Source organism: Melanotaenia boesemani, chromosome 6 (assembly GCF_017639745.1).
Source record: "Melanotaenia boesemani isolate fMelBoe1 chromosome 6, fMelBoe1.pri, whole genome shotgun sequence".
NCBI lineage: Eukaryota > Metazoa > Chordata > Actinopteri > Atheriniformes > Melanotaeniidae > Melanotaenia > Melanotaenia boesemani.
Window position 1 is genome coordinate 6,248,619 of NC_055687.1, and position 27,142 is coordinate 6,275,760.

At 40.2% G+C, this 27,142-nt stretch overlaps 1 protein-coding gene across 1 annotated transcript in view; it reads right to left on the reverse strand.

The window, feature by feature from the left end:
* sv2a (synaptic vesicle glycoprotein 2A) overlaps positions 1 to 27,142 on the reverse strand; it is a 58,414-nt gene that overhangs the window by 18,622 nt on the left and 12,650 nt on the right. Inside the window, exon 2 of the mRNA XM_041988224.1 lies at positions 16,923 to 17,685. Coding sequence (XP_041844158.1) covers positions 16,923 to 17,532 — 610 coding nt within the window. The 5' untranslated portion in view covers positions 17,533 to 17,685. The remainder of the gene's footprint in view (positions 1 to 16,922; positions 17,686 to 27,142) is intronic.

The following is a 27,142-nucleotide window of genomic DNA, read 5'->3' on the forward strand; positions in this document are numbered from 1 at the left end:
GCATTGCATGAACATTTTCTTTTTAATATAGTTGCATTACTGTTAAATGAGTTAAACCAATTCTGTTTAATGAAGTTAGGATCAAATCTAGCACATTAGCTACTGAATTCAGTTCAACCAAAACATTTTAAAATGAACCAAATAAAGTAAATGACTTTGGATCGTGTGAAAGTAAATAGTTGAATCATCCTTTATTAAGAATAAAGTTCAAGCTTCTAGTGGATTATGTACCAAATTTATCATAGAATTGGGCTGTTGAATTACTACCATAACTAACACCTCCAGAAACATGAATGTAGTGATTTTGTCTTGTCAAGAACTTTAAGTCACGCTAAGTACCCAATATTTGATGATGTGGTAGTTTTACCTGGAGAAGTGAAAAATTTAGACAGATAATTGCCTTTAACAGTCTTCAATCCCATTTTTGTGATCAAGTTGATGGATTTTTTTTGCAAGATTATGCTATAGATGGCTCATAATCAAAAAACAAAATCAGACAAGCAATAATTACGAGAACAAAACAAAACATTGCATAAAGTGCAGCAAAATTTAAAGTAGTTCTTGTTGTTAATCTCAAATATTAGCCCTGACTTTGTTTGCTTTGTGGGGTGATGAAACCAAACAGCCATTATGGGATTAATTAGAGGTGAAAATGAAGGAAGCCACACACCCATTAAAGGGATCTGGTGAATCAGCTGAGACAATCCATTACACAGTTTAACTTGCTGACTGCTGAGATGATGAAGGTGGATGTTGTACTTAAATGTTAGCTTTGCAACACTGAGGCAGAAGAGCTGAGGTTAGCACCCAGACTCTTGACTGGAATAATGTGGAATAATGTGGGATGTCCTTTCCCATTAGACAAAAACAGCTTTAAAAGTACTAATTAAAGTGCACATTTTTTCTCAGTATGAGTGAGTCATTCCCTCTGTTTGAGAGTAAACACTAAAGCTTTGAACAGAGGAAGAAGGTGACTTTCCCTTCCTTGTTTGATTGATTGCAGGCGTTTCTCTTTGCATACCTAAAAATAATAAATTGTTGTAATAGGTCATAAATGAAGTATTTTCAAATTTGGTTTCAGGTTTGAAAAAAAAAAAGTTTATGGTTAGAGTTAGGGTAATGATTAAGAATTGGTTATAGTTGGGGAAAGGATAAACCGACCAGGTAAACACAGCCCACAGCTGCAACAACAAGCCAGTGATGATGACAGAACTCAGTAATTGTCACCGCATTGCAGCAGCAACCAGGTAGACAAAGAGACGACAAACAGTGAGGAGAATGGGTCATTCAGTGAATATCTCTTCCTAAACATCCATATAAAGCTGTGGGCTGAAACGTCCCGCTGTGCTGACCCGTCACCCTTTCAGCAAACACCGTAACTGCATCATTATCTCTCCTGGTGTTATCACATTTAGCTGGCTTGAGATTGTCTGTTAATGTAGCTGAAATGCATTAGCAGCTGCATTTTGTTTAGATATAAATTAAGTCATAAGTTTTCCTTTCTATTTGGATGCTAACTAACTGTGAGTAATCCAGCAACACAACTGTAGTGAATGGTGTTTGTCTGGTGTTTGCATGTGTCCATCTTTACATCCATTTTCATCCGCTCATGTGAGGATCAGGAAAGAGACCCAGACACGTCTCGTCCCAGCATTACTCTTCAGATCCTCCTGGGGATCCCAAAGCATTCCTAGGCCAAAAGGGATGCATTATCTTCCGAGCAAGTCTCAGATCTGCTCTCAGACCTCCTCCCAGTAGGTCGTATCCAGAAAATGTCCAAGGAGAGGCTAACAGGAGGCATCCTGATCAGATGCCCAGAACACCTCAGCTGACTCCTTTTAATTTGGAGAAGCAGCGACTATACTTCAAGCTCCCTGTGGATGCGTGAGCCAGCCACCTTCCAAAAGAAGCTTATTTCAGATGCTTGTATCTGCATTTGCATTCTTTGTCATGATCCAGATCTCTTGACCTGCAGGTTGGAACGTAGACGTAAACTAATTGAAAGCTTTTCCTTTAGGCTGAGCTCCCTCATTACTGGTGATGAAGCCCCAGTCCTACTGTCCATGTCTTGTTCAGTCTTACCCTCTCTTGTTAAAAGGATTCAGTACTTAAATGCCACTGCTTAAGGACTCATTCCCAACTTGGATGAAGCACTCCACCCTTTTCCAGTTGAGAGCCATTGCCTCAGACTTGGAGGGGCTGACTTTTATCCTGATCACTTCACACTCAGCTTCAAACCACCCCAGCATGCACTGATGATCCCAAACCAGACACCCTCCTCTCCCAGACTGTACATTAAGATCCTGTTCATGAACATCACAAACAGGACTGATGAGAAGGGACAGTCTTAGCCAAAAAAAAATGCATAAAAAAGCATTTTTGTGCTGAGAATGTGGACACAGCTCTTGCTTTGGGTACAACAACTCCGATCACCCTGTATTCCCATGAGATTCTCCACACAATCCTCCAAGGGACATGGTTGTAAGCCTTCTCCAAGTCCATAAATACATGTAGACTGTGTCCTCTGTCCACCACAGCAGGCACCTAAGATCTTCTGACCACAGCTCTTGGAAGCTGCATCCCCGGATCAAATAAAAAAAACTGTGTTGAAGACCCTATGGACAGAACCAGATGTTCTCAGTTCATTCTCACGACCTATTTGTGTTTAGTTTAATCTGCCCAGCAGCCTTCCCCTCCACCCACTCCAATTTATTACCAGTGGTGACCAGGTGGCAGCACCAGCTTTCCCTTTTGTTGGAGACATACCACTCGATAAAAGTCAGAGCCTTCCGTCCTGCAACTCACATCGGACTCGAGGCAACCTTTCCACTATTGAGAAGAAATCAAACACTGAAGCACTTTTAGCTGAGGGCTTGTGAGTATCCCACACCTGTCCGACACCTCCTACCTGAGCAACTCTAGAGTATGAGAGAACCCAACCCCTCTCCAGGAGTTTGGATTCAGAGCCCACTGTGTGCTCAGAGGTGAGTCCAACTATACACTACCAGTCAAAAGTTTGGACACACTTTCCCATTAGATTAACGGGAAAGTGTGTCCATACTTTAGAACATTGCGCAGTGACGCTGTTCATGGATAAACTAATTAAAATAGGGACAGTTTGTGGAAATTAATCACAATGGCTCTAATGGTCAAAGTCTCAGGGAGCCCCAGTGCACTTTGGGGGACCCCCTTGGGGGGTCTCGGACCCGAGGTTGGCAACCACTGCTCTAGATATACTGTATCTAAGCCAAGCCAGCTTTTTTTTATAAACCCCTTTAAAAAAAAACTGCATCAACCACTTACCAGTGTGTTGAACATAGGAATAAAATGCAAATGCAATAACTAAAATTTATAAAATATCTAAAAAATAAACATTAAATACAATAAATAAAAGTAGTTGACACTCATAAAAAACATAAAAGCATTAAAACAAAAACAGCTAAAAATTAAAATCAACATAGAATCAACAGCTCACAATGGGTCGCAAGCCAAACTAAGGAGGTGGGTCTGTAGTTTTTCTACACTTCATGCACCAACTCAAGCTCCTTCCATGCTAGATTACTGTAATAGATAAATTTGGTATTTGCTCGTTGTTCTTTTGCCTTCGTTTTAAGGTTCATATTATCTACGGAGACATTTTTTGTTGACTGGAATATAATTCTCATTTAGATCAAAATAAACCCTGGGAATATTTCCTGCTTTGATGTCCCAGCTGGATCCCGAATATCAGTGACAGCATTTCTTAGCTCCAGTAAATATAAACAGACTTCAAAGGTAAACGTGTTATTCCACAGGTGCTGGATGTTTAAACAAGTAAATGTTTGCCATTTCATTGAATTAAAGGCGATGATGTACCAATGTGCCCTAAAGCAGACAAAAAAATAATGCTTGCCAGCTAAAATGGGGCCTTGATACTCCTGAATATTGCAACAGAGAAAATTACACTACTAATGTGACCCTGCACCAAAGACACCGTTCTAATGCTTAGCAGCAGTGCTGCCTGATGAAACGCTAGTTAGGAGCTGTTGTGATGGCTGTTCTCACTGCACCCCCTGAGACCAAACGGGGTCACAACCAACAGAGACTGCAGCAGAACTGCAAACTGTAAAGAAAAAGTGAAAGAGCAACAATTAAGAACTGGACTTTGATCAGCGTACAAAAACCACCTTATCATGGAAGGTTTTTGTTATGATTGGAGGCTAAAAAGATGTGACATCAAATAGTAATCTGCTAATCATCATTGTGTTGTATTTCTTTAGCAGTTTGGTTGCCCTTGGTATTTAATATTTATTTGACTTCTACAGCTATTTGACAACCATCAGTAAGTTGTAGAGGTGTGCAAACAGTTCTTCACCCTGTGGTTTAATGATTTATATGAAGTACAATACAAAGAGATATTAAATATACTTTTCAGATTAAGTTAAAAAATAGCCATGCAGAAAGTTAGAGATGAGCAGAATAAGGTGAGGGACGGGCATCAAAGAGGAGATGTAAAGATTTCCGGACAGATGAGTACCTTGGTATATAAGAAGTGGGGGGAAGGGAGAGGAGATGGATGGCATAGGAGAGAGAAAGCAAAAAAAAAAAAAAAAAAAAGGAAAGAAAGGGCATTGGCCAGTTGGCGCTGTGACAAAGCTCCCTAAGGCTTCAGGGTAGTAGATACGTGTATGTGGGTGTGTGTGTGTGTGTGTGTGTGTGCGGATGAAAATGGAAAAAAGTGTGTGGCACTGCAGGATTGTGCGTCTGTGTGGATGGGTGAGGGTGAGGGAGGAGGGGCATGGGGAGGAACTATTAATAGCCAGTTTTCCCCCTTTCTGCCGGAGCACACAGGGCCTTTTGAATGAGCCGTGGGTTGAGACTCTTTACTGAAGGAGAACACAGTGAATGCTGCAAACCAGCAATCGTACTATTTACTGCATGCAAAGTAAAGCTGTAGAATAAATGTAGTTGCTCTGAAGCAGCTGCTCTCACTCTTCAACTCTGCAACTGTTCAGAAAATGCAGCTGTTTAGTAAGATCTTGCAAGGAGAAGCATCTTTTAGGGCTCTGTCATTTAGGAGCATATTTGATTCCTGACTGTTCAGGTTCAAGTTTAAGATTATTTGTACAACAAATTTGTTACAACCTCCTGTTGCCCAAAGAGCTAAACAATAAAACAACTACACAGTAAAAAAAAAAAAAAAAATGACATAAGACAGGAATTAAAAAGCATAAGCAAGCAAATGTCAAGCTCAACTATACTGAATGTGTAGAAGAGATTAATCTGACAGTTGTCTTGTGGCTCTTAAGGGATGAAGAACCAGCTGTGACTAGAGGCCTCTTGCTGGATCTCCTGGTGTTGCCAGTGTCTGGGTAAAAAAAGTAATACTTGAACAAATCATGAAGAAGTAATACAACTGCTATCTAGGATGTTCAGTCTACTCCTGTATTAGAAGACACAGCCTGCCAGTGCAGATGGGGGGTGGTAGTATATGTTATATAAGAGGAGAAACTGGAAGACCACACTCACAAACAAACATGGCAGTGTGTGCTTTGTCTTTTTGTCTTTTCATATCTAACTGAAAATAATCTGACTGAAGTTTTAAGTCTGGTTTTAAAGCATTTCATAGCACTGAGTCTACACCCAAAAAGGTTTTTAATTATTAGTTACAGACGCTGGTGACTCATCCATTTTAGTTCTTTTAGATCTTAGTGCTGCCTTTGATACTGTTGACCATAGTATCCTTGATTCTAGGCTGAAGCACTCTGTTGGCAAGAAGGGAACTGTATTAAAATGGTTTAAATCATATTTAAGTGGCAGGAGTTTTGCTGTTAAGTTAGGAGATGTCTCCTCCTCTTCAGCTCCCCTCACCTGTGGGGTCCCCCAGGGGTCCATCCTTGGTCCAGTCCTCTTTTTCCTGTATATGCTTTCTCTAAGCGCCATTTTTAAGAAACACGGGGTCTTTTTTCACTGCTACATGGAGGATTCTCAAATTTATGTTCCTCTAATAATACCTCACCACCACTAGAGGTTTTATTGGGCAGCCTAAATGAGGTTAAAGCTTGGATGGCACAACATTTCCTGAAGTTAAATGAAGATAAAACTGAAGTCCTGATATTTGGGCCTTCTAACCCCGTCTTAATCAGCGCATCCACCAGCCATACAAAAGGACATCTGTTGAAAACTAAGGAGTGATTTTTGATCATATGTTTTTATTTGATGAACAGATTAATTCAGTCATCTGAGCTTCTTTCAGCTAAGAATAATTTCCAAGGTCAAACCATCCCTCTCCTTTTCTGACCTTGAGAAAATGCTGTTATCTCTTCTGTAATAGTAGATTTTAAGATTTTATTGTTTGTTTTCAAGTGTTTAAATGGGCCAACCAATAACTCTACCCACTCCTTCCAGAACCTTGAGATCTGCAGATCAGATGCCTCTGGTTGTTCTGAGGTCTAGGATAAAACACAGGGGGGTGACAGAGCTTTTACTGTTGTTAGCCCCAGACAGTGGAATTGCCTTCTCCTCCACATCAGGACCTCACTAACAGTGGATGTTTTTAAAACTAAAAACCCATTTTTATTCCCTGGACTTTAACTCAGGCTGAGCTTTTGACATTCAGGCCTTTGTGTTATCTTTCTGGTATTTGTCTATATCTACTTTTGTATTGTTTTTTACTTATCGTCTTCAAATAGTACAGTGCTTTGGTTGTTTTTAAACATGCTTATAATGAACTTGACTTGACTTTGTCTTTTCATTTAATGTCAAACAGAGCTGGTCTCGGTTGAGTCATGAATATCAGTTGGTCCTCAGTTTCTTCACACCACATGTTGCTGTAAAAGTGCTGCTTGTTGCAGAGAAGTGAAGACAACAAATAAGAGCTGCTTGCCTTCTGTTGTCATTGTTGCCTACTTTCTGAGCAGCCAGTCAGAGGGAGAAATAACACAAAGTGCATGTTGAAATGGCTGAAAAATGATAAAGATGTGCACAAGCTAAAAATACAAAGGTGTAGAAAGCTCCCTACAGAAGCGATTTTAGGGTCTCTTGGGGCCCTGGGCAAAATGTCACAGGGGGCCCTCCAACCAGAATTCATTGCAATAACATGTTAAAATTATAATCTTTAAAGGCTTTGTTGTTGTCTCCAATGCAGCTTTTGAATATTAGCATTCACCATTCTTCTACTGAGTTCTATTTTATTTTGTTACTATTTTCATTTAATTAAACAGGGTCAGGACACCGCCAAAGCTGCCCTTTGGCAGCACCTCTGGCTCCTTATTACCTAAATTTAATCAGGAATCATTGGTAATAAAACTACTGATCTCATGCCAGGTCTTCTTATTTTGGGGTGTCTAGGTTAGCAAATAGCACTCAAACACACCACAAAGGCCCCCGGCCATTTCCCAGTTAGAACATACTGTAAACATACATACTTTTTTCCTGCTTCTGCTTCTGTCCCCTACCGATGCTTGCTGCTTCGCTCCCCCCTCTGCCTGCATTTTTCTGCCAATATTCTCATTTTTCTACTCAAGAAACTCATGAGCAACGGCTCCTGGATACTCATTAATCACTGGGACTGTATTTTGTGGTAGATTTGGTTGAATACTGCTATTTTTTTAAAGACTCTTACAATCTTGTCGGTGTCACGCCAGCGTGGCCTACAAATAGCAGAAGCCTTATCTACAGTTACTCAGGAGTTTGCTGAGATAAGCGATGCGACCGGCTGGCCTGCTCTGCCATCCAGACCAAGCACATCCTCAACCCCTCTCATTAGCAAGACACAGTCGTGACCAGTTATCAGAAGGAAAACTAACAAATCCTCTCCACAACAATCGGACATGCAACTACAGAAATTTGCTCCACTGCTGCAGGATTCTGGATCTACATCGAATGACCAAAATGAAATCTCCCTACACACCAGGGTAAGACCAAAGAACAAGTCAGAAAGTAAAAGGCGACAAGAAAAGCAAATAGCTGGGCCTCAGACTCTAATTGTTGGTGACTTCGGTGTGAAAGACGTGAGAAATGTGTGTGTACAAAATGTACAAAAGTACTGTGCTTTCCCAAGGATATGGTATCATATGTGAGAGGCAAAATTACGCAAATTGTGGTTTCGCACCCAACTGTGGAAAACCTCATCCTGCATGTGGGGTCGAATGATGTTGTTAAACAACAATCTGAGATGCTGAAACAGGATTTTACTGAACTGCTGGATACGATCAGCTGTCTGGATGCCCGGATATTCATCAGTGGCCCTCTCCCTCCCATCAGAGGAGGAGGGGAGAGATTCAGTAGGCTGTTTAGTTTGAACGCATGGATGTCGGCTGTATGTACCACACATCCAGTTCATTTCATATACACCTTCACCTTCTTCTGGGACCGCAGGTGTCATGAATGGTGGAGGTGGTGAGGACCCAATTGCAGGCAGTCAAGGCAGGAGGCAGAATCAGTGCAAGTGACAAGGTTTAATTTCCCAAAACTCAAGAAAGGGAACCACACATGACAGGGATAAACTATACCACATATAAGGGTCTGACCAGGAGTAACTGAAAACCAAGGGCATATATACATGGAGGGAGTAATGAGAAACAGGTGAAGTGGATGAATAATAAGACCAGGTATTCTAACGAGGCAGAAACAGAAACCACAGAGCACACAAGGGAAAAACTAACTAAACATGACAAAACCTAAACCATGATCTTAAAGCCGAAACTAATCATGACAAAAACCATAACTATAACCCAAAACCATAACTAGAAAACGACAAACATGACCCATAAACAGCCCATGATCATGACAGCAGGCACTTCTTTAAGATGGATGGATTCTGCCGGAACAGGTCAGGAGTGAAGCTGTTCGCCTTCAACCTGTTTTATTTTCTGAACAGACACTCTGTTCCCTCGGACAAGGACAACAGACAAGAGAGACCAAAACAACATGATAAGACAGAGCCTAGAGGAAACCTTAAGAAAAAACCACCTCAGCCCCCTCCCGAAGAAAGCCCCAAAGCTCTCAACAACGACCCACCCCCTTCATCTCATCATACTCCATCCAAGTCACCCTACCTCTCCCCATCCTCCCCACCCCTCCTGGACTTCACCTCCAAGATGAAGGAGCTGGTCACTATGGCGACCAAACTAACCCCATAAACCCCCCACAGGGGCGGCTAAAGAGGGGGCACCCAGCCCCTCCTGTACCACCATGCCAGCTTCATGTTTCAGATGTATGATGTGTGGAGGGTCCAGGCTGTGTAGATAACGGCAGTCGTGATTTTTCCCAGGTCTAGTTGGAACCCTGTTTATTAGAAGGTTAAATAATATCTGTACTGTTTGGCAATAGAAGGAGAAAAGTAGCTCGGTCAGAACACAGAGAGTTGCTTTCTAAAAGGTTTCTAAGTAGAGTTAACATACCCTGTGAGCCACAGCGTGCCCCCAAATATAGGGTAAACAATTCCAAACCCATTAAGGTTGGTTTATTAAATGTTAGGTCATTAGCAGGGAAAACATTTTTAATTCATTTTATAACTGAGCACAACCTTGATTTTATGTTTTTAACAGAAACTTGGATAAACCAAAATAACAACGCAGCCGCTCTGATAGAGTCAACCCCTCCCAACTTTAGTTTTATCAGTGAGGTCAGACTGAACAGGAGGGGGGGTTGCACTTTTATTTAATGAATCATTTCAGTGTAAGCAGTTATCTCTTTGAATTTTTACTTCTTTTGAATATGTGGCTCTTCAGTTGAAAGTTTATTATAAAATAATATATCTAAATTTCTATAGACCACCAGGGCACTGCACAGAATTTTATGAAGAGTTTAGTGAACTGCTGGCTGGATCTGTTTGGATTTTGACTGTGTAATTATTGTTGGCGATTTTAACATCCATGTAGACAATCCTCAGGACAAAGCAACTAAAGATCTAGGTAACAGTCTGGAGAACTTTGGGCTGACTCAGCATATATCAGAGCCCAAACACAATAAAGGACACACTCTAGACTTGGTGATTTTGAAGGGTTTGGATGTTTCCAAGGTTACTGTGTGTGATGTGGGCCTGTCTAAACATTACTGTGTTTTCTTTGAGTGTACAGTTTCTGTTCACACAAATGTCTCAACAGAGATGATCACAAAACGCTGTATAACTAAAAACACGACTGGGATGTTTAACCAGGTCTTCTCTTCAACACCTGCCCTGTCAGGCGGTTCAGCCAATGAGCTTGTCACTAGTTTTAATGCTAAAATGTTAAGTATTATGGATGCCATTGCTCCTATTAAGGTGAAAGTTGTCTCTGGAAAGAAAAAGTCTCCATGGAGAAATTCCACACTGGTAAAGCATGGAAAAAGAGAGCGTCGAAAAGCAGAGTGTAGATGGAGAAAAACAAATCTACGGGTTCATTATGACATGTATAAAGAGAAACTTCACTCTTATAATCTACAACTGAAGAATGCAAGAAAGTCCTATTTCTCTGACATTATTAGCAAAAACTATCATAATGCTCGGGTCTTATTTACTATTGTTGACAGGTTAACAAACCCTCCTGTGTCAATAGCACCTGAACTTTATTCCACCAAGGCCTGCAATGAGTTTGCCAAATTTTTCATGGAAAAAATCCAAAATATCAGACAAGTAGTTGGTTTATCAACAGCAGGTTCAACAGACATACTGTGTCCATTGAAAACCAGTTTAAGCACCATGACACAGTTAAATCTCATTAACAGCAAAGATCCGGGCGACATCTTATGTCAGCTGAACTTCTCCTCTTGTTGCTTGGACATCCTGCCCTTTTAATCCTTATTTATTTATTTATTTTTTATTTTTTTAATGCACTTGTATTGCTTTCTGCACCCTGCTGTAATGATTTATGTAAAGCACTTTGAATTGTCTTGTACATGAAATGTGCTATACAAATAAATTTGCCTTTGCCTATACTACTACACCTACATAGGAGGACATACTGTAAGTCTCAAACACAGAAGGGGTACACAGTACAGCAGTGGTTCCCAACCTGGGGTCTGTTACCCCCCCCCCAAGGAGGTCCCCCAAAGAGCACAGGGGGTCCCAGAGGCTTTGAACATTTAGAGTCATTGTGATTAATGTCCGCACATTGTCTCTATTTTAAGAAAGAAAGTAAGCCTATATGTTGTTAATTTAACTTTGGCTCTATGGAAGGACAGGACTCTGCCAGAATACGTTATTTAAGGTGAGAATCTCACTTTTGAAATCATAAGACCAAGCACAGTTTCAGCACAGAGGTCGGGCATTAGTATTTGCATGAACGGTGCCCCTGAGGAAAGAAGATAATGAACCCCTGCAGCACCGTGTTCACTAAGAAAAATCTGAAAACCACATGTTTGATGATGAAGGCTGATGTAAATTCTCCCAAATATTTTGAAGTTTTTCTTCCTTTTTGCCTCTCGTTTTTATTTATTGTACGTGGGAATAAATAAGTCATGTCTTTGCAATCTGCAGCTGGTACAACATGCTGCTGGATGTGGTGTTTGCTTCACTCCAGTGGCTTCCTCTTCATTTCTGTGGTTTAAGGCTCGTAATAGCCTGATTCCAGCATACCTTAAAGAACTTTAACATCATCACAAAGGAGTAAAACAAACAGATGTTCTTACATCTGTCAAGATACAAGACACAAAAACAGACATCATATTTTGTCACAAAGTCAATGAGTTGTAGCTTTTAAGCCGACAGGGTCCCCAGAAAGAATAACTTCTGAATGTTCAGGGTTTCCAGAGACATTAGTGAAGCTTTCCACAGTGTAATACAGTTCATTGACTTTATTTCATGTGTAATCATGATGTTTTACTAACTTTAAGTATTTTTCATGAATAAAAAAGTAGTACAGCATTGGTGCGAAAGCAGTGAATCAGTTTTTGGGAGATATCTGTCTCCCTCCTTCCCTTCAACTTCACTTTATACTTTATATTACTTACAAGCCAGGATAACAGAGCATCATTTGCTTGTCATTGTTTACTATTTGCAGAGCCGGTGCATCACTTACCGCCCCAGAGTGATGAGGCAGGACTTACACATATGGCTTTCAGGCCATATTTGCTTCTCATCCAGATTGGAGCAATGTCTTACGTTGTTGAATTGAACTCTGCCTGTTAGTGGAAGCAGCAGTGTAGGCACCAAAAGATCAAAATGCATGGCTACTCACTTGTCTGGTCTTGTGACTGATTGTTGTTACAACTACAAAAGTCAGGCCCAGCCACGGTCAAGTGTTATTGCATTGCATACATATAAATACTGACTATTTTGCAGAGTGCAACAGCCCCCCATCCATCAGACAGTGACAGTAAAGAATTCCTCTATGCATTAAAAACTCTTGGAAAGGTGTCTTGACCGCGCTCCAGTATGATTGGAAATAAGAATGTTGTATAGGTACTAAAATATGTTCTCATGTTATGTTGTCACCTGCTACGTTGCATATTTGTGTTTTCATGTTAGCTGCATATCACTGACACTAACTTCTACTTGCATTAATGTGTATCTAAATCTTATTACTAATTTTATCCAGCTGGCAACAGCATCTGACCTCATTTTACTTCATTTTCCTCTGCCAGCATGTCCCATAGGAACCAGTAAATAAGACTTTGTCCCATCTGTTTCTTTTCATCCCTGATTTTAGTAACTAATTCCATGAAAAGGTCACAGAGACATTATGAGAAATAAAGGTTTTCGATAGCTTGGGGAAAACTGCAATGAGGTGAGGCAATGCACATCATTGCAAAGTCTGCAGCAGTGAGTCTAAGAAGGATGGAAATGCAGTGTGAAATCTGCTCAACAGCAAATGTATTTCAGCTTAGATTTTCCAGAAATCTCCCACCAGTGTGCAAAGCTGCCGTTCCTCCTATTAGAACAAACCAACTATATTACACTCCAACTGCAACCTCTGCAGCTTCACAACAAGGGCAAATCAATGACAGCCACTCAGTGTGTGTCAAAGTGTTTCCTGTGGCTCATCAAGCATCAGCGCTGCAGAGAAATTTCACTTCAAACCATCACCCTGGATTTCCTGGTTTAATTTCCTTTCTTTATTAACATTTTGTGTTGCTAGAAACATCCAAGCACGGAAACTTGATCATAATAACAATAATAAAAAAGCTATGTTCTCTCTAATGAGCTGTTACAATAATTATCTCTGCCTCTGAATTCTTCTCTCCATCACCAGCTGCATGCTTCCTGCTGTGAACAGCTTCATATTCTGCAGACTCTCTTTCATCCACTACATGTACTTAGTGTTGCAAACACAAACAATGCATGATTCCACTACAATGCGTCAGGTTCATTTAGCTGGCAGAAGAGGCTCTCAGGACTGTGCTGTTACAGCATGATGGTGGGGGATGAGGGAGAGGACAGTAGGAATCATGGGATGCAGAGAAATATAGGGAAAAGAGGCTCTCTAGCATGAGTCAGGCATGTTGCGTAAGCAGCGGAAGGGAGGGGATGGAGGCCAGTCATGTCTCCCAACAGAAGACCCGCTCAGAGGGGCAGATTCAGAGTATCGAATTATCTTTATTCTTACTCAAGTGCCTGAGTATTTATTTGGTGTACGGCTTTGTTGTTTTATTCTAATTCATTTCAAATGAAAAGAACTGGCACTTTTAATGTCACTGCTTGATACAGCAGCTGCAAATATCAGCAATAAATGGATGTTGTCATGTCACAATGCATTAAAACAGGTGTAGTGATTTTTTTTTATTTTATTTTATTTTTTGTTTGTTTAATTTTCATTATGGGTACTAAGAGGTGCTCAGCTGGTGTGTAGCTGAGCTGGTTTATGTTTTTCAGGTACAGAAGCTGTGGGTCCTCATCTGAACTGGCCCAGGTTTGAGTCTGGCTCAGCAGGTTGGCCTGCAGGGAACAGTGCTGGAGTGGTTTAAGTCCTATTAAACAGACAGGTCTTTTTCTGTCTTGGTAGGTGACTTGTCGGTGACGTGATGATGTGTTTAGGAGATTTTTTTTACTTGAAACAGCCTCTGTGGCCATAAACAAATGTATGGGAATGGTATTGGATCAAGTCATGATGCTAAAAATCTCTAAAATCTGTAAGAGCTTCATTAAAAAAGCAGCTAGATCTCTTTTTAAGTCTTAAAGACATTTTGTTGGTTCCTGGGTTTGGGCTAAGTTTTCATTCTTTAAAATGTCCCGTCATTTTACACCCATTTTAGCTTATTTTCCATCTAATTTCAGACATGTTTTTGTACATTTAGTTAGTTTTGTTTCCTTCCCTCTTGTGTCATACATGTGTTTAGTTTCCATTTTCTATATAATTACACATTTCCAGTCCTGTTTTCTGCCCTACCTGTCAGGACTCCCTACACGGCAGTTCCTTCTGTAGAATCATTTGTTTCTATAAAACAACATATGTTTTTAATCTCCCCTTTTTCAACATATTTGTAATGGGCTCCTTTTCCACATTCATTTACATATTGAATTTTCATGAAGCTTCCTCATTTCTAACTGGTCCCAGTCCCAGTTGTGTCAATTATCCACTCGGCCACTTGGGAAGCATAAATCACTTTGGGAATGGAAACACCTGGTAAATAATTTTAGTGCAGCATTAGATGGATGAGCACTCATTCCATGGCAAACAGGTTAAAGGAATGGATCAACGCTAAATATAACTCTATATATATGCTGCACATGTACTATGAAGAGCAAATAATATCACATAATAACGTAAACACAGAATCCAAACATTGTTTCTGTAAAATTGCTGTGACGTTATAAAGAACACCAACAATTTACTGATATTTAACAGTAAATCTACTGTACCAATTCAACGACTGAGTGATTTATTTTAGATTACAGTGTAAAAAACAGGATTTTTGTTCATTCCTGTGTCAATTTACCCGCATCAAAAAGTATGTTAGCGAATACTTAATAATGGTATTATTGATACTAGCTACTAGCTAATTACTCACTATTCCTGCTTGACATGCAGCCAGTGTGTCAGAAGGAAAGTCTCTCCTGAATCAGGTTTGTTTCTGCTCTGAAACCTGTCCTAACAGCAGCCTTACAGGTTAAAATCAGGCCAGAAACCCACTGCACTCATGGAGTCAGACCCCCCGAGACATGGGGGTAAATAAAAGAATAAGCAATGAACTGTAACTGACATTTTGGATCGAACATTGAACATGACAGAGCATGTGTAGTATTTCAGATCTAGTCCATATAAAAGCTAAAACTCACCATAAATCCAGATTATAGCAGGGAAACAGGTGTGGGAGGGGGCTGCTTTGGAAAAATTGCTATCACTTTATATGCAGGGAAAGCATATTTGACAATAACTTTAATTATACAACAATAAGCTATAATAGTAAAATGAACAGTAATCTATCATGACTGTTGACCAGTCAATCCAGCTCACATTATCATAATACTGATTATAACAGGGTCCTTGCCCACTTCAGCAAAAAATCACACAAACACACTGACAGTCATGTTGCGTAAACTGTGACAAAGTGGAAAAAAAGAAAAAAGGAATGCCCCAATCACTTCCAGTCCAAAAAAAACCCCCAATTACAAGCTGTAACAACTATCCTTATCATCCACAGCCTGACCCCCACCCTCATTTAACTTCAACTCACACCCTAACCAGGACCCCAGAAATATAATTTTGCTTTATTAGGACCTTACTTTGGTTAATTGACCTTTAAAACTCCACTAAATGGCCGGCACACACTGAGAGCTATTGCTTATATTTTCAACAGTGTCTCAGGAATGATAGTGTGTAACTCTTTGGGGTGAATTGTAATAGATAAGTTGCCCTTAAGGTGATCTACAGAAGTTTTCCAGACATTTATTGTCCATATAGGAGGTTCACAATCAAGCCTCAAAAAGTAGTGTTTATTCAGAGACTAAACAGTAAACCTACAATGAGTGATCCATTAAAACACAATATTTTCATATTGTTAGCCTCATAACATAATTAAGTCATATTTTAGGTTTTTATAGGCAGTGGTACACAATCAGCAATATTAGGAGAGTACAGAAATCACAATGTAGCCTAAATATGACTTAGGCTATTATGCTATGAAGCTAATGATATGAAAAAAGATCACTATCACTACTACAGTATGTATAGTTGTATGTTGACCCCTATTTTGATCTGGAAATAATGATGAAGCCATTTTCTGTCAAACATCTCCCACCAGTCAGAGAGATTGATGGTAATGTCCAATCAGGGGCAGCCAAAGAAAGTTGTCTGTGTGTCAGAAAAGAAGAAAAATAATGCTCCTCTATGGCTGGAACAAAGCCAAGAAGACATTTTGAGGGCAAAAATGAGTTGAATTGGAGATGGTTTTGTGAGGATAGCAGGTAAATAGGAGCTTCAATGAAAAAAGCAAAAAGAAGCTGGAGGAAAAGGTGTAAATACTTTCTACAAAGTACCGTTAGTAATAAATTCTGTTTTCTTGTTTTGGTTGGCCTTTATGCCGCTGTGTCTGTTGATACATTCATTTTACATCATTTTAGCCTCATAATCTGACAACTGAGGCTGTCCTGAAAAAGTAATGTTTGGATGTTGACTTGGATTTAAAAAATGAAGCTTCTACATGCAATTTTACATAAAAAAAAAAAAAAAAATAATAAAAAAAAAACAAGCAGACCGCTAATAGTAACTAAAGCAAGAGTGTCTAGTAAGAAAACAGCAGAACTGAGGCCGAGAACACTGCTTTTCCAGGGTTTAATCTGAGGGTTTAATCTAAAATTCTGCAGCTGTTCCGATGCTGTATGGCCAGTTGAATCTTAAATGGCTGTAGTTCCACTTCCAGTGAGGCTGTAAAAAAGCAATTACTGGGAGATAAGTTGAGGGAGATAACACGTGAAGGGGTGGTATAAAATGCTGAAGGAGACACTGAGGTGACAGTAAACATACAGACAATACAGAGCAGATACGCTGCTTTTCCTGCAGAATAAAATCTGGATGACTTACCCAGCATGCCTTTGTTTGGCTCAGATAGACACATGTCTATCTGAGCGCTAGGCAGCACAAAGCCAACCACAAAGATCTCCACACCATCTGCCATCAGGGCCAGTCCCAGGACAAAGTAGAGCGTCCACTGGAACTTCCCCTGGCCACACTCCTGCAGGATGCTCTCGTACTGCTGGGCCAGCTCCTCCTGGTCTTTCCTCCTCTCGCCCTCGTAGGCCGACAGGTCCCTGAACTGCTGCGCCTGGACATCCGCCACCCTGTCCATGCCGCTAGCTTTGCCTGAGTCTGCCCGGGGGATGCCTTGGTACTCTCCTTCATAGATCTCATCATCCTCATCGTGTCCTTCAGTGGAATCACTGTGACCCTCATCATCATTGGCCCGGCTGTCATTCCGATAATATCCGCCGTCATTGCTCGGCGCACCGGCATAGTCATCGTCATCATCATCCTCCTCAAATCGCTTATAGGAGCGCTTGGTGTATTCGTCGGTCATCTTGTCCATGCCACGCCCCACTTTCTTGCCAACTTGCTTCTTGGCAACCTTGGCTATGTCCTTGGCACCGCGGATGAAGTCTGAGCGGCCGTCTCTGTAGCGCCCGTCATCGTCCATCTTGGATGTGTAGAGGTGTTGGTGAGATGCTTCTGAGACTTGGGGGTATCAGGACTGGCCCAAGCACATGAGTGTGTGATGGGAATTTTTTTTGTTGGACTCAATTCAGGACCGTGGACAGCTCCTTGCTCTGCTGCACTCAGACACCAAATCCTGCAGAAAAGCAAAGAAAAACACCCTGTTAGCATGAGTCATCCCACTGGTGCAACAAAAAACATCAGAAAGAAACACTCAAGAAGGTTTCAAACTGTCAGGATTAAAGATCATTAGTACAGATACACAAAGGACCGTCAGATGCGACAACATTGACAGGTTTTATGGGCTGAGTGTAGGAGCTCAGTGGCTTTTATTATCTGAACAGCAGTTATCTCAGCTCTCTCCTCCGTTGGTATTTACACACCACAGAGTTAACAAACATGATCACAAACCATGCTGTGACACACACCTTTGTCGTTCACAAGCAGCGCTGCAATGTGATGCAGCAAAGGTCAGAGTGCATAAAGACGCTACCACCAGAGATGTTATCCTCAATTTTATGGAAAGAAATCAGTCAAAATCCTGCAAGGAAGTCAGGTCGTCTTTTCCAAGACACCTCCATCACTGTGAGGCTGCTGGTTTGTTCCACTAGTGCACTGAGGAAAAGCATCTAAGGCACCAATAATGTCCAAAAACACTCATTTAGTGCCAACATTTTTTTTCCAGTAACTACTGCTGGGATCTCATGTTGTCATTTCCAGCCCCATATCTATTGTACATACGACATAAGTAAAATGTTAAAGTTAAATTTTTTTGATTTGGAGGATAAACAGCAATAATAATGTTTCAAGCAAAAAATAATTCACAACCTGACCACAAAAAAAACATGCTTTTTTTTTTTTTTTTTTTTATGGTGAGGGGGGATATAGTCTGAGGGGAAACTTAAATCTGAAGACTTTAGGAGAAAGAAGAACTATGGAAAGCTTGTGTCCTACTGTATTTGGCCTAAAATTCTGGGATAAACTTCAGGAAGAACTCAAACACTGTCCAAAAATCCTTCAGTTAATGAAGAAATTCAAAGAAATGGTATTCAAATTGTATAAAGACAGAGAGCACATGTAAATCTATACAGTTAACAATGTAGATGTACATGAATATATGTACATGCTGAGTATGAGTATACAAAAATGCAAATATACATGTATGAATATGTATCTGTGTACATGTTTATGTGCATGTATGTATGTGTATATGGGTGGGTAAGTATTTTGTATGTATGTGAATGTGTATAAAAAGTAGATTGGCATACAGTATATCTTGCATAAGTATATCTGCATTTAAAAGGACTATACATAGAGGTATATATGCATTTACTTTTATACATATTTTCTTTTTTGTTTTCTGGAAAAACTGAATAATAACTGATATACTTCGAAAACTACAAGAAAGAGTACAATATATGCAATAAGGGGGCAAGAATAAATAAGCAGTTACTTCATCCTGCTCATTTTCAGACTATAATGGTAGATTTCATTAGATAGTTCATTTGAAGTAATTTTTGTTTTTATCTTTGTTGATTTAGGATAAATACAGCATGATGATTGAAATAACAGTTTAAAACATGCACCTGTTTAAACCCCTTGAAATGCTTGACATAACATCACATTATGCTAACATCTCATGGTTTGGCTACTTATCTATCCACAGAGACTCGAGGACCCTTCAACATCACAAGTCCTGCCCACGTCCAACTACACTTCTTAGTGAAGGTGGACAGGGTTAAAGGTAAAGCGAGGTAACGTGTATGGCCGCACAATAAGAAGGCTGCTGGTTTGAGCCTCAGGGGTTCAAACTTTCTGTGTGGAGTTTGCATGTTCTCCCCGTGTATGTGTGGGTACTCCAGCTTCCTTTCACAGTCCAAAGAGGTTAACTGGTCACTCTAAGTTCTCCCTTGGAGTTACTGCGAGCGTGAGTGGTTGTTTGTCTCTCTGTGTTGGCCCTGCGATGGACTGGTGACCAGGGTGTACCCTGCCTCTCACCTAATAATTGCTGGGATGGGCTAACTCTAATTGGAAATAAGCGTTATATAAAATGAATTAATTCATTAAAATTAATGACCTTTTTAAAGTTTGGTGACAACAGCAGCAGATCTTTGGTACTGTATGTACTCAGAAGATGTTTCGGAAGGAAGTCTCTGGGGGTGGGCTGCAGATGTAGCCAACGCTTAAGTAATCTGAATAGCGCCCACGCTCTTTTCAAGGGGAGCTGCAGCAGTAGCAGCTCAGTGAGTGAGAGAAAGAAAATGTTGAGCCTGAAGGACTCCACAGCTCCGAACATCAAGACTGAAAATACCGAAACTGCTGCAGGATAACGACTGCTGAAAGAACGGGCTCGTCTCACACAGGGAGGAGAGGCCTGAGAGGCCTCTTAGTGTTTATAGCTAGTAAACCTACATTTTAAATTATAACACACAGTAGAGTACTTTTAAGCAGGTGTATGCATATTCCTCATACAGTTAACATTTACAGGTTTTCTTGTTTATTCTTCTTAGAGGCATTCTACAAATGAGAAACTTAGAGTAAATCACAAGAAAGGAAACATTTTCCATCAATATTTTAGTTAATATCTGTTCACATAGATTGTTGTTTCATTATAAGAATGTTCATCCAAGAAACACAATAAGGAGGAAGACATTAAAAGACAGGTCAGCAACAGTTAGGTCCAAAACCTGAAGCGTTATTAAATAGCCAAAATTACTATAGACAAGCAAGGAAGCAGGAAAACAACCATTATGCTCCCAGTAATTATTTGATCCAGGAACATAACAAGGAAACAACAGATTGAGGAACAAGGCAACCAGCAGTTAGAGGCCAGAGTTATACACAAAGAAAGAACAGAAAGAATAAAGTGTAGCTCCTGTCATCCAGTCACTGATTTCAGCTCTGAGTTTGTGGCTCTAGCAGTTTATCATCACAATTTATAATAAATTCCTTCACGTGTGATTGCTTAAGAAGATTCAAAATGCTGCGAATGTTTGAGACAAAGTGTTTCATCATACTTCCAGCTAATGCTTATAAAGTCTTGGTATTTACAGTGTAGTGATCAATGGATGAACCATGCAATTAATTATCAGGCACAGTGGATGTGTGGTATTAAATAATGCTGGAAAAGTGCCAAGCTAACCCCATTATCATCATTCCTACTCATCACAAAGCATTAGCCAGTGTGGGCAGATTGTAGGTTAGCAGGAGGGAATCTGAAAGCTTCCTGTGTATTCTCTGAGGTGTCGAACAGACACAGACGACTGCCAACATCACACGACCCGGAGGTCTGCTGGGACGCCGGAGTTTCTCCAAACAAGCTCGCTGACAGCCGGCTGCAGAAAAACCCAAGAAGGCTGCAGAAAATTTACAAGTTGTTCCCTGAGATCTGCATTTCACTGTTAGAATGGAGAATAAATCAAGAACTACAGAACACAAATAAACACATTTTCACTTATCTGTTTCAATTAGTTGATTCTGTGTAATACTACACAGGTATTTTAGGCTTCACACAGGCTCACCAATACTGGACAACAGAAGAATACAAGAAAAATGACAAGATATTTTCTTGGCCCACTTTAGGCCCCTTAGTACCAATGTGGCCTGGTTTAACCAGCACAGCCTACCTGAGTATTGTTGCTGACCATGTCCATCCCTTTATGACCACAGTGTAGCATCTTCTGATGCTACTTCCTGAAGGATAATGCTCCATGTCACAAAGCTCAGATCATCTCCACCTGCTTTCTAGAACATGACAATGAGTTCACTGGACTCCAACGGCCTCCACTGTCACTAAATCTTAATCCAGAGCAGCTTTGGGTGAAAAGGGGAGATTCTCATCATGGATGCAGCCGACAAACCTGCAGCAGCTGTGTGATGCTGTCATGTCAATATGGAGAAAACCCTGATACTAAAATGATTAGTTGAAGCCTTTGCAACAATGCTCAATTAGCATCAACAGTAATGGGTTGATTAACAGGTAAAAGGATAAATTACTACCTCCCACAAACACTGACAGGAAGGGATCATTCAATTCAATTTCATTTAATTTCCACAGCACCATTTCTCAAAAAGTCTTCCCTATTCAGTCCAATTATAATCTGATTCAGTCTAGTTTACCATAATCTTCCAATCCAATTAAATCAAATTCCTTAGATCTACTTTAGTCCAGTTTATATTATGCTAATTCATAAAAGTCTGCATTGCTAAAGAAACCAACAATCCTATGAATCTACTCTTAAATCCAGTCTTCAGATTACAGGTTACTGGCCAGAAGAAATAAGCGACAAATACTCATTTAATCATTTTCTCATGTACTGGAGTGAGTGGAACATCGGTGGTTTGCCTTTAGGTCGGGTCTCGCTCTATTCCTCACTAGATTTTTTAAAGCCAACACTGGATTGTAGGCTTTCGATTTCAATGTTCATGCTCACAAGCATTCCTCAGTCTACTGGTTTTGGTTTGGAAGCTGAGGATCCGGCTTGGCTCAAATTATTCAAGCTGCCATAAAGAACTGTAGTGCCTCTTATGGTTTATCCTACATCAATTAGTTGTCCAGCTATCCATCCTTCAGTTTGTGGTTATCTAAAACAAGAATGTCAAATGTCAGTCCTGGAGGGCCGGCGTCCAGCAGGTTTTAGATGTTTCCCTTGTTCAACACACCTGAATCGAGTCAATGGGTCATTATGGAAACATTTAAAACCTGAAGGATGTCGTCACTCCAAGACAGACAGACGGTAGATCATGTGTTTGGAGATTTTCTCACTCATCAGGTGCAGGGGCTTTGTCATCAGCGTGAATGTCATCCTCTAGATTTTAGATTTCCAGTAGAGCAGCTTTGGGATGTGGTAGAACGGGAGATTCTCATCATGGATGCAGCCGACAAACCTGCAGCAACTGTGTGATGCTGTCATGTCAATATGGAACAAAACCTCTGAAAATGTTTTCAACACCTTGGGAACATTCAAGAATTATTTTAGTTCTGAAGGATAAAAGGGGGGCAAAGTGGCTGGTGATTGTATTTCCACTATTTTATGTCTCTCTACCATCATACAGCTGCAGAATTCTAATCCATCTCAGAAAACAGGCTCAGTCTATTATTTCTCTTTGATGAGGAGTGACGGATACTTCATTGTCACCATGGTCACATTTTTACCAGGAGACTCTCAAGGCTTATTTGAATGTAGTGAAAAAGCCCATCACCTTCTGATTAGCCTTTCACAAGCCAGAGATATGAGATAAGAGGGGGTGTTGGTTGGTTGACTCTATGAATAACAAATGCTATCCCAGCTTGCATATGCAGGGTTACAGCGCAGCTGTGGATCAATGCAGGAAAAATAACTTCGCGTATGTTATACTAATTTCTATCAACATTTTTTATCTATATTCCATGTCTGTGTGCGCTCTTCAGTGCTTTTTAGACTAATAAGAAAACGATTAAGCTTGCAGGATAAAGATTTAATGTGAAACAAAGTAGTTCCCCAAACAGTTCTGGCATCTCTAATGAAGTGTGAATTGAAAATATATCACAAGTGGAGTTTAGGGGCTGTGTGGAAACCCAGGCTGTCATTGGCATCTGAAGGAAGATTTAATTATGTAATCACATTTCTTTCAAACAAGCACAGAGGATGCCTCACACATGCACACATGTGCAGCATACAGTACAGTGAGGTAGCCTAAAGGCTGATAACATCACAGGTCTCCTGGGATAGGGGCCTTTTTTCAGAAAATGCCAAAAACATCTCTGTTACATTTGAATGCATGAGGCATCTGAGCTCTGCTGAGTATTTCACTACTGATGGTTAAACAGATGTTCAAAGACCTGAATCTGTCAACACTTCATTTTCTTTGACATTTTATGAATCAGTGCATCGAATTTCAGAACATATTTTCTGACTGTCACCAGCTGTTGGCAAAGAAAATCAAACAAAACTATCTGCAAACAAAGACAACAAAGTTACAGCAAGAGAGGCAGAAATGATGGAACAGTGAAATGCTAAAAAGCCAGATATTTCAGTAAAAAGAGGTACAACATCTCATGGATAATTTTACGAAAAGGTGACACTGATGCAGAAATCAGATAGAGAGCAAAATGTAGGTCCAAACCTCCAAACTTATTATAAAATCCAGAGTTCACACAGGGGTGTGCAGTAACAGGCAGATGGTGGGCTAAAAGGAAAATTAAAGGGACGCATTAAAATCTTCTTGACTACGGCCTCCTGAACGGGGGGGCAGCATGAGATCCATGCAGTCCAGAAGATCTTTGCACACACTAAGAAGCAGCATTGCTAACATGTAGCATACCAAAATGAAACTCAGCTAAAAGGCTCTACCAAGCATTGCCACATAAATGAAACGCAGTCCGAACCCAAAGTACTTATATGGGAATGTAAGAAAAACATGAGAACAACTCTGTCCACTTTGGAGCTTCTGCTAATTTCTCCCCTTCAAGCAAACCACACAAACAAGGCGTCACATAAAGACAGGGACTCTGCTGATTACGAAGATGTCTGTCTCATCACTGTGGGGTAAAACCTCTGGGAGCTAGCAGCCAGAATCAGAAACCATGTCTCACTTTTCCTGTTTTATGGTGAAAAGTTTTATTCCAGCTCTAAAAAAGTCTCTGCTAATGTTTCTCCTATGACTCTGCCTTTGTTTGAAATGAATCATCCTGCTGGTTTCCATGAAGATGAAGGAAGTTTTATAGAGAAGTATTCACTCTTCCTATCATAGACTTTCATGGGCTTCACATCTTTCTGGATTCAATAATCAACATCGGCTGATGGCTTCCTGAGATATTTACCTGCGTTAGTAAAATTGCTCACAATGTGGTTTTCTTTCAGTAGGAGATAACTTTTTACACAATATACTGTGTTCCAGGTGAATTTACTATGACACAGTGATACATATCTGGATTCTGACACTTCTGTAGTAATCTCTCATGTCTCATCTTTCTGTAGAGACCAAAATTAGACATACGGCCCTTCCAGTTTTCATTGGGTATGTCAGTTGGGACAAAAGGCAGAAAAGAATTGGCCTAGTCAAGACTAGGTTGAAGAAGGGCACTCTGGTCTGCCTAAAAATGTAGGCCTTAGTCTGCTTCAAGTGAACCAAAAACAGGCAAACAACAATTTGGGTGCATTTGTGTGCAAGGCATGGAGCATTGTGCATCTAAGAAGGCACGATTAACTCTAAACAGTGTCTTTTTCAGGGAACGCTTTAAACCATGTACAGTAAATGTCACGTTTTTGTGAGAGCTTAGATTTTTTTCTCATCTATAAAGATGTGATGAAGTTAATTTGCAACTCTGTTATACTATAAGCTTAACTGATACGCTATCATCTCCCTCTTCGGTATAGAGGTGCATTGGGAATATTACTTTTCATCTGTTTACCGAAATCTATTCAGTGTTAGAAATTCCTCTGGTGTTGTTATGTTTATGTGTAAATTTAATGCATCTTCTTTGCTGAGATACTCAAAAATAGCTTTCCCAATCTTCATCAGGCTCTGGCACTTCCTGACAGGAACAGGACATTTTATTTAGCGGATATGAAAGACCCATTTAGCAGCAGTCAGGTTTTGGCAGGAAAAAGGACAGACAATTATAGGCTCTGTGAGGATGAATGAGGGAGAGAAATCCAATAAAATGTTCAAATACCACACTGCAACAATCACCTTTGCTAGTCTCTGTACACAGGAAACATTATCTGAATAAACCAGCTTTGATGAAATCCCACCACACCTGCAGCTCAGCTTCACAACATGAGATGGACAGATCCACACCTCTTTCTCCCTCCTCCACAATGTCCAGGGTCATTAAAACTTCACTCCTATACCACTCATATTTAACGATTTTGTATAAAGAAAAAAACGCATCAGTATCTTTAAATAATTTTGGTGGCCTTATAATAAAGGCTGAGAAGAGTTTGTTAAACCATCAAGATGCTGCCAAAAATTCAACAAGATATCAATTATGACAAAGACAGAGATCATCTCCCTACTCAATCGTTGCAACTGGCTCTACTTGTCTCAAATAAAACTCTATTAATTGGCTTCAGATGGTTCAGAACTCAGCTGCCAGACTTTTAACAAGAGCCCAGAAAAGAGAGCACGTAGCTCCTGTTTTAGCTCCTTGTCTCTTTTAGAATTAACATTAAGCTCTTATTGGCTTTCAAAGCCCTTTGTGGCCTTTTTACTTTATTTATCTGACCTTTTAGAACCATGTGAGCTTGAATACAGACTGAGATCCTCTGCCAGAGGACTTTTACCTGTTTCTAAGACACCTTTTAAGACCAGAGGTGGCAGAGCATTTGTAGTTAAAGCCCTTAAAATCTGGAACAAATTGTCTGAGGAGGTCAGATCAGCAAAATGATGCTTTTCTAAACGTTTGGAAGCGTTTGAACATCTGTGTTTGAGCACCCTTAGCGGTTGTTGCTCATTCTCAAAGCTCCAATCAATCAGTAATCAGCAGCATTCAACTAAAACCAAAAAAAAAAGCTTAATGAACCAGATGTTCGCCGCTCAGCTGAAAACCAAGTCAGCACCTAGAATCTGCAAACATAGCTGAGTATTTAGCTTCTAAAGCAACACATCATCTATTCATGGTATTTCTGCAGATGCTGGATGATGATTATTTTCCATATAAATATTATATTAATAAACAGTCTCTTTAATTATATGAAAAAGATTCAAATATCAGAAATATGCTTCTTGTTGTTAAATATGGCTGAGAAGAAAAGACTGCTTTACTGGCAGATTAAGATGTTTGTTCCCCAAAATCCCATTATAGCCAGATTCTAGTGCACATGTAAACACAATCACTCCCAGATATTATGATGGATGGCAGAATACAAAACCCTCACAACTTTTTTTTTTTAAAGGCAACATAGGTGATGAACACACACAAAGACCAGAAAGTGTGATGGGGTTGGAAGAAAGCTTCTTAAAATGTTCATGAGATGTCACTTTTAAAAGCCTGCGACAAATAAGCATATGTTTACATGGACAAAATGACAGGATAAAGCCTGAATAATTAACATAAAAAGCTAGTATTTTTTGTATTAACTTTATTGGCAAAAAGAGGAATTATGGTACATTTCTTGCCTCTGAAAGGTGAACATTTTTCACATTACAAACATGCGCCATCCATGATGCTCATGAACCAGTGCTGGAGGAGAGGAATGAGCAGTTTGTAGATCAAACATGTTAAACTTGTCTCATTAAAGTTGTCCCGCTAACAGTCCTCTTGCTGCTTGAATGAGTCATTCCTGTCTCCAAATATAACTCCAGTGTTTATCACCAGCTCACACACACACAGTCACACACCTTCATGCTTTATCTTTCTACTAGAGCTGCAGTGAACAACATGCAGCCCCGACTTCCCTCCCATTCCAAGATGGCAGAACGTCCTCTTTGAACTAATTGCTTATTTCAACCACCCTCTCACCCAACTCCCAGGTGGAGGTTGACGTTGCTTCTTGCCATTTTAACATCTCATAGCTTTCAGTGTTCCAGTATTGAATGTTGGTGCCCTTCAGGCCCTCAGGAAACATTGCTGCATTTCTGCCACGCAATCACTTACTGTTGGATTTAAG